The sequence below is a fragment of the Paramormyrops kingsleyae genome, chromosome 19, assembly GCF_048594095.1.
Source record: "Paramormyrops kingsleyae isolate MSU_618 chromosome 19, PKINGS_0.4, whole genome shotgun sequence".
In the NCBI taxonomy this organism is placed as follows: domain Eukaryota; kingdom Metazoa; phylum Chordata; class Actinopteri; order Osteoglossiformes; family Mormyridae; genus Paramormyrops; species Paramormyrops kingsleyae.
In genome coordinates, this window is record NC_132815.1 from 16,861,191 (window position 1) to 16,875,105 (window position 13,915).

Sequence of the window (13,915 nt, forward strand, 5' to 3'; positions counted from 1 at the left end):
AGTGAACAAAAGTAATAATTCATGAGAAAGACACTAACTAGGGGTAGTCCACTCTGGCTTAGGAGTTCACAAGACTGGAGGATATCTTTGGCTATAGATAATGCTGGATTAAGGTTGTAGTGTTCAAAGGACCAAGATCTCTTAGAAAAAGCCTAAACGGTCTGTATTCTCACCTGCAGTTTTCAAATAAGCTTTGATTAGTGAGTAATGATTTTTTTTTAAAGAATTTCATCATATTTTAGCATGTTTAGCACAAAGGTGTCTGGTTTGGTTAAGGTCCCTGGTATGGTTACAACAATTTAAAATGTATTCTCCTCATGTAACACAATCTGTCAAACAATTAGTTAACGTCTTGGTTGGGGCTCGGTAAGGAGGCGAAAGGCGGTTATTGTTACTGGTTCGGTCATGAGGAACAGGAGTGGCTTAAGTTCAGAGCTTCAGAGATATAGAGAAGATGAGCGATTTCCTGAGCTGGTGGAGATTGTCACCGTACGTCAAAACGGCCTGAGCGGTAACTCAAACCGGGGGTATTTTTAGTACGGTAAGTGAAAGGACTGAAGGGATTTCAGTAGCCAAGCCCAGCCTTTTCATTGCAAGTATACTGCTGCAAATCAGTCAAATGCTAAGAAAAAAAAGCAGTACGACAACAGCTGCATGATAGTTGTGGGGTGTGTAACTGTGTGAGCGATCAGGGCTCATGAGCGCGGCGTGCTGGCCGGCTGATCGGTAAGGAGGGAGCGGCCCGTCTTTTCTTCCCACCGTCTCTGACACTCTAAGCCAACAGCGCCGTCGTCTTGAGCTGCAGCCCCAACACCCGGCTTTGCTTCTCCCCACACGATGCCCGGGGTTGCTCTGAAACAGTTATATAAATGGACTGCTCAGGCTATTTTTCTAGACGGGAAACGGATTCCTGAACTCGCTTAATAGCGCTACGGGATGCAATTTGCTGCCAACTTCGCGGTCGCGCCATTTGCATGCATCTGTCAGCGTCTTCGCTGTTTTATTCCCTCTCAGTGGACACTGGGTGTCACTCACCAAGACGCCCTCATGCCATCTACCCTGCTGAACAGCTATTAGGAGATCCAGTGGTGCGTTTAAAAGGCACCCTTTCAAGCCCCCCCCCCCCCATGCCCCCCCTGCCTAAGCTCACATCCCTATTTACATAAAGAGACGTGTGATGCTGGTAATATACCCCCAGCCTGCCTTTTAAATCTTCCAATCCCAAGACGGGATCCTAGTGGAAAGACATGACAAGCTGTATTTTTTTACTCTCTTGTTTATTTCGTCATGTTATTTGTGTCCCAGGACAATTAGGCTATGGTTAAGGGCTGATGCAGGACGCATTTACAGCACCACGTAAATGTTTTTCCATCCACCTCGACTCGTCTGCTTACAAAAGACATTTTTAATGAGATGTGGTAGCACTTAAATGCAACGGCACAGATAAAACCTGTGAAGAAGCATCAGTGATATCCATCCATCCATCAATCCATCGATTCATCGGTATGCCAATCACCGATCCAGTATTATCCCAGATCCTGTCCCAGGAAACACGCTGGACAGGACAGCAGGAAAGCTCTAAATTTGATGAAAGGCTATAACCACCTGAGACCCGACCTGTTCATTTATGTCCATTGTAGTGGACATTGTATTTTTGCATGATGTTGGGAAACATATTTATTCTTGTTGTGCACTAAAGAGGACATGCTGTGAAATTAAAATAAGAATAAATTTGAAAAAATCTAAATTGTAAGATGTCTTATTTCCTCCAAAGACAAATAACCTACAATTGAAGGATACTTTTTTCCTTGGGTCTCAGGAGGATAAAGCAGGTAAATAATAAGATATAGTGTGTAAGAGATGGTCATGTTATTGTTGAGAGTTTAGCATGGCGGTGTCCTCGGAGGCCTGAATGTATTAAATGCTGAAATAATTGGTCTGAACAGATATGGCTGGATTCGGTGTGGTTTGAAATGCTCGGCTGATAACAGGACTCTATATATAGTAACAGAATAGTCCTGTGTTATTCCACTGTACGTTTTTAGCCCCGCAAAAGCCATTATCATAATTCAGAGAGAGTTAGGCTCTGCCTGATGAAGTTGCGATGTCCTGCTTCTGCGGTCAGCAGTATTTGATTCCAGGTGCATTGTAGATTTGGGGCATGAATGTAGCTACAGAGGGAGGATTTATCCTCAGTATGACTGCAGTCTTAACCTTTAAAGAAAGAAAAAAAAAGCTGTGGCCAGGTGACCAGGGAGTGTTTTACCGCAGTGACAAAAGGAGGAATGTTTAGGGCTTTGTGTGGGAAATGGTCTTAAAATTTATGATGAAATGCTGACAGAATGAAAAAACAGACTGATATTTCCATGATCTCCCTAAAAGCACATGGATATGTTCATCACCTCACTAAAGACACACTGATATCTCCACAGTCTCCCTGAAAACACACTGACATCTTCATGACCCACCTAAAACACATTGATATCTCCACAATCTTCTTAAAAACAAACTGGTATCTCCATAAGCTCCTTAAAACACCCTGATATCTTCATGATCTCCCTAAAAACGCATTGATATCTCCACAATCTCCATAAAAATACACTGATGTCTTCATGATCTCCATAATAACAAGCTGATATCTCCAGGATCTCCCTAAAGCACGCTGATATCTCCACGTTCCTCCGACAAACACACTGATATGCAGTCCAAAATCCTGCAGTTAGGGGTGATTTCATGTTTCTGAATTGCTTGTTGTGTGTCAGTGCATGTGCCCTGTGACAGACTGGTGCCCTGTCCAAGGTTTACTCCTCCGCTCTCCCGCCTGATAACCACACCCCCCCCCCACTAGATAAGCAGCTGGAAGATGGAGAGCTTTTACTTCACCTCTGCTCTGAGCTGCTCGGTATTAAGTTATCATCCGCCGGTAATGCGCTGCATCGGATGTACATGTGACAGTAGCTAACTGCAAACTGATAGGATGGCAGTCCATGAGGCTGAGACCTCCCCAGCTGGGGTTACGACCAGCTCACAACAATCCCAAAAATGATGCCTTCAGTTTTACCCTCCAAGCTGTCTGTGTACTGACCGTGCAGGCGTAACATCATAGGTGTTAATTATTATATTTAATGTATCTCCCCTGCTTTCACGGAGATTAAAATGTGAGGAGTTGGCGTTAACTATAAAAAAAAGCCTTTTAAACAGGTTGCTCAAACGAAGCTTATTTCATTCTATATGAGATCGGTGTGGTTAGCTGTTAACGATGCATGGCAGTATTGATTACGATTTCTCATAAGCGAGCAGTCGCTTTCACAGAGCTGTAATTATTCATCTTACCGCGTGTTACGGTGTAGTGCCATTATAATTCTGCTGGCTGGAGCGCTGCCCCACCCATTCTCCCGCCGGCAACTCGGTTCAGGACCTAACAGCAGCACAGAGCCTTTTCAAACTTACCGTCTGAGCGGCGGAGGGAACTGACAGTGCAAGAAAGACTGCCTTTTGAAAAGGGCCCTTTTCTATTTTGAGCTTCCTAATAACAGAGAAATGCAGCAGAAAAGATACATTTTCTGATTAAATATGGAAGACCTACATTTCTCTTTGCTCGAGGGCCGCGGCTGAATTTCCGTAGATCAGGCTGCCAGATCACATTCGCGTATTATGTTTGCAGAAATGTGATTTTCTTAAGCGCCAGGCGACTTCCTCGGCCAGGCGTGCGGGAATGTCGAAATTAAGCCTCAGAAGCCCACAGGTGAGTTCCAGCGGAGCGGGGTGGTGATTTCCAGCAACTGGGGGGGCCCGATGGCTGTAATTTTGACCCGCGGCACTTCGGGTGCTCCTCCGTGTCCCCCCTGCAGCGAAAAGGCACCGGGAAACCTTGTGCCGGTCTCCGGGGAGACGTGCGTGACGCGGCCGAGTCAGGACAGCGGCCTGCAGAGTTAATATGGAAACACCCTTAGCTATTATTCGAACCGAACAGCAGAGCACAGCTCATCATGAGCAGCGCTTGAAGATTTATGATTTGCTGCCGGCTCCCTCTTGATTCTAGACGTGTCATAGGAAAGCCGTCTGCCTCAACGTAATAATTGGTCACCTGGGAAAAGAGATTCACACGCTGGGGGTAAATGTTAGACCACGAGAAGAAAAATGATCCACTGCACACAAGGCTTCTGCAACGTGACGTCTGAATATAAGCAGCTACTATTTTTTGTTTTTTCCTGGTGTCATTATTTAGTCATTAGGCAGGCTTTTCTCTGGCCTACTGCTGGACTCACTGTGTGACCAGACAAGTGAAATAATGTTTTCAGTAAACAGACACACTAAAATATGCGTGTTTATAATTAAGAGAAAAAGAAACAGCAAAGAAGTAGAAACTTAGTGGTAGTGGGGAAAAAGTAATAGATGATGTGTGAGCAAAATAAACTGATGCTGCTTAATGAGGCTTGAATCGTAGGGGAAATTTCAAGGCGATAAAATGATGAGATCATTTTTATATGCAGGATGTGTGTTTGTGGCAGGTAAAGTCCAATCATTAGGTGGGTTGTCTTGTTGCGGGTGACAGGGAGTCGTTACTGTGGCTTAGACCTCGGGCGACTAAGCCTGGTTAAGTCCTCCTTTGTGGGGCCTGGTTTCCCGGTGCCGGTTTGATTGTCGCGTCGAAGGAAAGCGGAGTCCGTAATGGGGTAATGGGAGATGGACGAGGAGGCTGAAGGGCGACGGGATGAGATGCCGTGGCTGTCTGCCCGCCACCGGCAGCGAATACCGGCGCCTCCCACAGGGCGAAGTAGGTGGAGCTCCATGCTGTGTTCCAGGGCCAGTTTGTACGCTTCTGTTATCTTGCATTATCCTGCATTATTCTGCATTACTCAGCTCGCTGACACCCCCACGCCTCCCCGCTATTACCCCAGTGTAACGTCTCACAGGAAAGTTTAGTTTCGGATGCGTTTCTTCGCCTGCAGATCCGATTGTAAATGTTCTCCCGAGTAAATAGGCTGTGCCCACAGATTAGGCTTAATCAGCACAAAAAAAGGTAAGCGCATATGTATTTTATTTTGTTTATTTATTTGTTTGTTTGTTAATTATCTTTTTTTTCCACCCCAGTTTTGTGTTGGTTGACCTTGGATTCCTCAAAGCTTTTGATTACTTTAATCTTCATGAGACGAGTAATTAAAAGCAAAATTGGACAGAATATTAACAAAGGACAATGACGTACAACATCTGGCCAGTGAAGGAATTATTTATAAAGGCAGTAATTAAGAGTGTGTGGGTGTTAATCCTCTCTGATCCATCTTCACTTCGTTCTAGGTGTCTGGACTGTCACCGGGGGAGAACCACGGCCAAGGCCAGATCCTGGCCCCGGGGGTCCGATGGGGGCAGACACCCATCAATCAGTCGACACCATGGGAGACGGACGAGCCCCCGTCAAAACAGCTGCGGGATAGGGAGGCCAACGGTAACAGCCCCTCCCCTGCCTTCAACTTAACTGTCTCGCATGTTGCCATGTTTAGAAAGTCATGCCGATGCTTTTAATTGTAATTATAGGTAGGTAATTACTATAATTAATGCAGTTAATTTGTGTGAATTTAAATCTCAGCCGAGTCGTGAATGATTTGACGGCAGTGCAAATATTTATTATATGGTCACTTGCAATAATGCGGAAACTGATGAGCTGTTAACGAATAACGCGGCTGTGGGAGCTTAACCAAAGTCCTCGGAGAGTGTAAATCTGTATTTTATTTGGATCCTTATGCAGTGTGTCACAGGGCATGTGGGCGTTATATGGCAACGGCCACACGGATGGAGGGTGTAATGCAGTATCACAGCGGTTTTTTCTATGTAATCTGGAGGTAAAAATCTGGAGAATCATCTAAAGGTCAAGCAATAACTTTCAAGCTACTTCCCTTGTATGTAATATACAGCCTTGGAATTAGTTGCCCCGAGCGATTACTCCTGCTGCCGCCTCCCCCCCCCGTGAAGAGCCGTACTCTTCAGTAAGTAGCAAATGAAGTTGTGGACCGTCGTAGTACTTAAATGAGATGTCAGGTGAGGAAAAGCGGGCAATAAATTATGCCGCGTTAACGCTAATAAAGGCTCCCTTCTCTGGAATAACTGTTTGGGAATTTTAGAGGTGGATGGAATCAGGGAAGCGTGAGCAGGGGGTGGAGCTCCTGGGATTCGCCTCTATTGGCTCGCAGCGGCCTGATACTCTGCAGTTTCTGAACCTGAAACCTGAAATGAGGTTTTGCTTGTCATTTGCAAGTACAGGTACATTGAAATGTGCCAGTTTTTGCATATCCTATAGCTCTATTATTTAGGAGACACATGTAGCTGATAGAGAAGCTTGGGATTCATGCATTCAGCCATTCATTTATTTGGGGTGGGATTTGAACCAGTGACCTTCTGATCACAGGCACAGAGGCTGAGCCACACACCTCCTCCCTTGTCTCTGTCCCTTGTCTGCCATGTGTGGACAGGTGTATTTAAACGAACGCTCCAGTTTGCAGGCATGGCTGCTCACTTTAAAGGATGCCTTACGCTATATGTCAGCATGCTAGAAATTTTGGCAAAGTATTTCAATTGGTCCGGGTTTGGTGTGAGCTTGCATTGATGACTAATGTAAACGCTGGGTTTACAGTCCTGTTCTGACAGTGGAATTTACATTGTCTGTCCAAACGTCACATGACAAGTATCATAATACACGAACATGTCATTCCATTATTTACCAATTTATAGAATCTACAAAGTCATGAAGTCCCTAACAGCATAAAATATTTATTCTAAGGATAATAATAAATCATGATTAATCCTTTAATCTTTAAATGTTCTTAATTATTATTTAAATATGTTTTATAGAAGAAAATATTTTATTTGTAGCTAATCTGAATGTATTATTAAGCATTTGTTTAAAATTCTAAATACTTAACGCAGAGTGTTAAGTAACACTCATGACCTCGGCCCTCTTTAAATTATAGGAGCAAGGGAACAGTTTTTAATTTAACAAATTCAACAAATCCATAGCCTGGACTTAATTAGTTTTATTTTATTCATTTAGAAATTATTTGCATTTAATTTGCAATCAGGTGCCTAGAGAAAATGAAATTCCTGCTCTTATTTTATACATTTATTTATGTCAAACGGCGTGATTGCTTGTTGCTTATATTTAACCGTACTCCCGAATTTTGCGTTTGTTTCTTGCTGTTTCCTTTGTCTGACAACCTTCCATGCCGAAATTTAAAACATCACATTTAAATACACAGATTTTTTTACTGACTGTTGTTTGACCCTGAATGCTTTCTGGTGTCCCGAGCCATTTTGTGTTTAACGGGAAGAAGGTGACAGACTCAATATGGCTGTGTATTCATGAGGATAATCAGCTGGGCTTGGCCAGCCTCAGCTATGGATACTAATTCCCAGTGGACATGCAAGCCGCTTCTCGGCTGCTTTTCATGCTTACCTTTCAAAAGTGAAATAAATCTCAAGCAAGATGAGATCTTTCAACTAAATTCCTCCTACTTCTTTTCCCTCTAGAAACTGTTGTTCATATTCATACCACACAACTCATAGACAGACCCACGGATTTCTGTAGGAGTGAAGTTGCATTTTTAGAAGTAAAGTTTCTTCTTCCATTCTGTCTTATTTTAGAAATTGCTGAAAAGTAGAGCTGTAGTCTCGCAAACTCTCTGTCGGCTGTGTGTGTGTGTGTGTGTGTGGCATATACGTGTTTTCCCTGCATCCTCTCTGGTTTTCTATGCATGCTCAGAGTATGTTCCTGCACTTTGAAACCTGTGTGCCCACAATGCATTGGCATCACGTTGACAGTGTCTCCCATCTCATGCTGTTGGGCTCCAGGCACACTGTGATCTTGTGCTGCATATACATCCAAAATGTAGATGGTAGATGGAAAAACACTTGTCAGATGTTTCCCGTTGTGTGTAATACATATGTGGTGTGCTGCATGTAACTGTTTTAGGTACAATGTTAATTTGTATGGGTATTATTTTGGGTGCAGGGATGGGGGTAGAAGCTATACTGGCATGCATGTGATATTTAAAATGGAAGTAGCCTAACAATGATATGGATATTATTTTGACAATTTCCAACAAATACCCAGGAGCGCAGGAATCACTGGTGACAGTGACCCCCGAAAGGCGCAGAGATTCCTGGAAGGAAACAGTGACACCAAAATGTGTGATAAGAGAGCAAATCGCGAGCAAATCGGCTGTTCTGACTTCAGGATTTGCAGGATTTAAGTGCATTATAAGCAGATGAGCTGGAATTGTAATGCTCTCTGTCGCCCCTTGTCTGCAGCTCTGCCATGGGTCCCGCCGGTGCCGGGCGCCAGTCAGCCGGCTCTTCTGGCCCACACATACGGGATGCCCCAGCCTGCTGCCTACAGCCCGGCTGTCACGGTGCAGTCGCCCCTCGTAGGGGTGACTCCTGCCCTGCAGGCCGCGGTGCCCCCACATCACCCGCACATAGCCGCTCACTTCCAACTGGCGGTGCCCTCGTCCCAGCCTCTCACCGGCATGGTGATGAACATGGCCACCCAGCCCCCGTACTCCACCACTGCATCCCCCATGCCTGCCGTCTGTCAGGTGACCCATCCCGTGCACGGTGTCATGGGCAACGGTCACATGTCCCATCCCATGATGCAGGCGCCCCCTCTGTCTTCTGCCACCCTGCCGGTCGGCGCGCCTCCGCTGGCCAATGGGCAAGCGGTTCCCCAAGCCCCACCCACCCTTCCGTCCAATCAGGAGAGTCCCAACGGGCCACAGATGCTGCGGACGGTCGGCATGGGGAAGTACGAGTTCACTGACCCCTGGCACCCGAAAGGTAAGCAAGTCACGTCATTAATTATGACAAACATGACGACAAAAAAACAAAAACAAAAAAGCATGCAGCGCTTCAGTGGTGTGCGAGGACACAGGCTCAGGAGGAGATTAAATCAGCCGCGGTAAAGCCCATGCGTGTGTTTTGACAGGTATTAGGTGGTTTGCGTTTTTAAGTTCCTGTCTGAGGGAGTTCACTATCGCCTCGCCTCGTCCTTGCCTTTCATCTCTTCCTAGACCTTTTTACAGAACAAAGTCAATCTGTTCTGGCTTCAGTGCTTGTCGCTCCTGTTTGGTTTTCTTACTTGAGGTGGGAGAGATGCTGTAATGGCCTGGGGACGAACATTATTAATATACAGCATCTTTTATATGTTGGACTGTGTAGGTGTGATATATTCTGTCCTTTTGAACTTAAAATGCCATCAAATGTATTTCAGATTCAGAATTTATACACATATAAAGCATATGCAGAATTTAATTTTTTTTTGACTGCATGCATATATAAATGTTCTGATATGTATAGGCAGAGGTGAGTTTGTGGTTTTTGTTTTTGTGAAAGACTTTCATCTGAGATTAAAGTGTTTGCTTTTGATGTGTGTGTGTGTGTGTGTGTGTGTGTGTGTGTGTGTGTGTGGTCATGTATATATTACATTGTGGGGACGATGTGATAATACCTGTTACTTTGACATTGTGAGGACCATCTTTTTAATTCCCACAAGACGAAACAATTTGATAAAAATCTGTGTCTGCAATCAACAAACTCAAAATGGTCTTATTCTGTCTGGTCACGTATGGTAAGGGATAGCGCTCGCCGAGCCCCAAATCACAGAATGCAGGGCACTCGCTCGCCGAGGCTGAAAGCACAGACCGCAGGCCGTGTGCTCACCGAGGCCGAAAGCACAGACCGCAGGGCACGTGCTCGCCGAGCCCCAAATCACAGACCTCAGGGTGCGCGCTCGCCGAGCCCCAAATCACAGACCGCAGGGTGCGCGCTCACCCCAAACTTCTTACTGATTATAAAATTAGAATCTAGCTAAGGGATGCAACTAGTGACATGTAGTTCATCCATGGCTCATGATACCTTCATCAATCGGTTTATTTTTGTTCAGCTTAAAACTGATCAACACATGGCAAGAAAAAACAGCTCTGTCTCACTTAACATTTGAAATGCAAAAAACAAGCCAATATACCTTTTAACAAAGGGTAAGGATTCTCAGCGTTATCTATTAATGACGCACTTTCTAAATGGACATGCTTGAGAATCATAAAATTAATTTCTCAGAGTTATGCATGAAATCTGTGGTAAAGTTTCTGTCGTAGCTTTAATTGTCAGCCCAGCAGACCCTTGGGTCTCTTATCGCCAGCGATGGAATTAATCCTCTTTAAGTGTTGACGACATTAAAAGATTAAAAATACTTTACTGAAAACTTACCTCCTATAAAACAAGCTTCTTTAAATATATTGTCATGCACATATTTTGGGTTATTGCAGGGGAGTTTAGAAAATCTCACTACCACCCTGCCAGTGTTTTTTAAAAGGCCTTCTGCCCGGATCAGACCCACATTAACGGGGGGGGGGGGGGGGGGGGGCAGTGATCACGGACTCCACCGGCTGCAGATCCCGTGGCACAGCACAGATACGAAACAGCAGACTGCAGAAGGTCTGAGAGCAGAACGTATGTGTCAGAAAGACGATGCAACTTGGAAGATCACATTATAAAGGGCCCTACTTAAGGGGGTAGGGGGGGTGAAACCCGGGTGATACGCACACGCATTATGTTCGGCTGGGGCATCTTTTCGTTGCATTGCACAAGGTTCCACTTTGTTTTCTGACACTTTAGTAAAAATGGGCTCTCACCCCCGACCACAAGCTGAGCTGTTGCCCTTCCCATGACCCTTTTTTCACCCCCCCCCCCCCCACATCTCAGAATAAACTCCTTCACTGCTTTCCACTGTCCTTGTCACATGGCTGTTTGCCGTCTCCCTGCGGAGCCACTCTCGTACCCTCCCGTGTACCCCAGCATGTAACCAGGTAGTAAAACTATTGTATTGGTAGGATGTATTGGTAGGATTGCTGGACATCCCATGAAATTTATTGCTGGCTAGGGGGGTGCCCTCCCCCAGCCAGGGAGTAACGTCTCATATAGGTGATGTGTCACCTGACGAGGGCAGATGTCAGTCATGTGACCTGAGTACCAACCCTGGAGCTGCCGAGGTCCGTGGACAGTCATGGAGTGAATTCTGTGGAGCAATCAACCATTTCGTTCTTCTGTAAATGAGGGCAGAGTCACACTGTGAAAACAGCCCTTTTGTCTTCAGTTATCCTGTTTACATGCAGACAGATTTTTATTCTCTGCCACTTGAATTAGGGAAGGTTCTGAAGATGACACCCGTCGGAAATGCAGTTATCGGAAGGCGTGCATCCGGGGGGACACTGAAGATGAAGGACGTTTCGGTGATTTTTATGGCAGCACAGGGAGTATTAATCAAGGATGTGAGTGGTGGTGTTGAGTCACATGACCAACCTTGTCACTGTAATGAGAGGCGCAGGGACGGGTCAACTATCGTTAACCTGTGTAACAAATGTATCCTACTACAATTTTGAGCATAAAGCATCCAGTTTAGCATATAGCTCATATTAGTTCCACAAAATAGACATCTAAGTAATCGTATAGGTCATCCAGTCAGGCGTGGGATTGTTGTTACTGAGACCCCACTAAAAATGTAACTTTGGGGTCCCTGCCTCCCCCTCAGACGTTTTAAAAGCTAAATATATAGCTAGCGAATACAGTCAAAAGATCGTAGCTAGCTAATGGTATTGGATAATCACTTATGGAGTATGGATGGATGGTTGGATCATATGACAGGGTTGGAGAAGTGATGTGTTTTAGATTAGGATGTATCTAATGAATTTCTGCTTAAATTCTATTTAAAGAGTCAACAGAGACTAAAGACTGATGAGACACTGATTTGGTGTTTCGTTCCGTAAATGTCCAGATTTAAAATGAAGGAATAATTACTTAAGCTGTATGTATGAGGCTGGGATACCTCTCCATTTTTCACCCTGGTGCTACTGTTGGTTTATGATGATGGATTTTAAAGCCTGGCCTCCTCCCCCCAGCCACATCGCCCCTTACCCCGGTAGGGGGGGAAGGTCACCCTTTTTGCCCACGGCTCCATTTTGGGGTAGAGGTCACTCAGAGACCAGTGCAGGCGTAGCCAGACGGTTGGGGGCCTTTGCTAGGACCCTGACAGGTGCTCAGTGACGTCACTGCCAGCCAGGAAGCCCTGGAACCTTGATCTATTGTGGCCATGACGACCACAAGCAGCCAATCACAGTTACAGTGTGTAATTATGTCCAGCGAATGCCATATTTAAGACTGCTGAGGAAGTCGAAAAAGAGCAAAATCTTATTGTTGATGGTTGGGCTGGGTGTATTACTGGACCGGAGAAGAACACGCAAGTATATCACAGAGCTGAAAATGAGGGTTAAACTTGTTTATGCAAACGAAGGACCCAGCTCTCCTTGGCGATCATGGATGGCGTCGGTTGCAGTGAGCGTGAGAGTGTTTGGTTTGGCATCAGAGGCGTGGTGACAGCTTCACTTGTTATCATATTTTAGCGCACAAAAAACTTTTCATCTGTGCCATTATTGTTACTCCCCCCGTTGTTAATATAAACTGGAGAGCTCATTAAGATTGATGGCTAGCGGGCCGCCCCCCCCGTGTGCCGGAGCCGGCGCACCATCATCAATCACCCGCCGCTCCGCGACATGTCCCGTGAAGAGCGCCAACGGCGACTCAGCCGCAGGGAAGGCCGGCCCTCTGCGCCCGGCCGTGTCCCGGCCCCCACCACGCTTTCCTGACACCTCGTCTCCTGGCAGTACTGTAAGTCAGCCCTTTAATGACCCATTTTCAGCTTGGAACATGACGTTTAGGAGGCTGACGGCGGAAACCTGAAGAATGGATTTAAGGGGCAGGAGAGACGAAAGATGTAATTAGGCGTTCCTGCGCGGCAGCCCCGGCTGACGGGGACTCGCGCCCTGGCAGCCAGCCGCCCCCTCCGGTGCCCGAAAACTGTGGCGTGCTTATCGATCGGGCAGAACTGCTGGTCAGTGGAGGACTGAAGACCAGCCCACAGATGGATAACAGGAGAGTTGCCCAGGGGCGGCATGATAGGAGATAGAGCAGTTCAGAAACAAGCTCCATTTCCTGGCTGGTTTACTGTTAGCATGTACTGTAGAGGTGGGGCCGCCAGTTGACCTTTGACCCCAGAGGTTTTTTCTTCCTATAAAACCATTTTATGGCTCTTACCCATAATCCTTTTAGACTTTTGTTCCCCAATCTACGGTGTCTTAGTAAATGCCGTTGTTGTTTCACATTGCGTTAAGCGCTTTGGGCTGACACCCATGGGAAAGACGCTATATAAAAATAAATTGAATTGAATTACTTCCTGCCTACCATCCTGAAAGCCTTTTTTTCCAGAATTGCCACTGCTTTTACTGGTCCTAATGCTTAAATTAGTATTTGTGCCATTGTTTTAGAACCTTATTTCCCTGAACACCAAAGCCATGTATGACTGTGTAATGGCTTATGCCCTCTGGGTCTGACAGACCTTCTTACCTGGAACGGGTTCAGTCCAGCTCAGAGCCAGCAGCGCTCACTGGGACTCAGGGACAACAACATCATAAGCGGCCCGTTTGTTTATTTTTTTAATCAATAAAGAACAAGTTATAATGAAATCAAACAATGTAATTATGGCAAAATGGGTAATCTGCCTTTTCTGTCACAGTTCATTTCACCGCATGCTTATTCAGCTGCTGGGACTTGGTCAGTTATTAAATACTAATTAGCTAATATTAGATACTGTAACATTTCTCTGGGTCATTTTATCAAGTTGCCACCCAACTGTTTGCATAGCAGAGGATAGATGGGATACGTCCAGAGAAATAATATATAGGCATGACAGTGAATATCATTTTTAACAACCTAATAATATCATGGATATATGGCTTCAGTTAAGATACTAGTTGAAACAAGTTATAAATTTGGCAAAGGAAATGCATTTTAATGAATAGTCTGTCGCATTTGGAAA

At 45.4% G+C, this 13,915-nt stretch overlaps 1 protein-coding gene across 5 annotated transcripts in view; it reads left to right on the forward strand.

The window, feature by feature from the left end:
• LOC111837707 (kelch-like protein 29) overlaps positions 1-13,915 on the forward strand; it is a 158,027-nt gene that overhangs the window by 75,169 nt on the left and 68,943 nt on the right. For 3 of the 5 annotated variants that reach the window (XM_072702864.1, XM_072702866.1, XM_072702865.1), the window contains exons 4-5: positions 5,299-5,446; positions 8,302-8,826. In XM_072702864.1, coding sequence (XP_072558965.1) covers positions 5,299-5,446; positions 8,302-8,826 — 673 coding nt within the window. Of the gene's footprint in view, positions 1-457; positions 542-4,957; positions 5,024-5,298; positions 5,447-8,301; positions 8,827-13,915 lie in introns of those variants that run through there. The other 2 variants (XM_072702867.1, XM_072702868.1) reach the window with 2 other exon arrangements.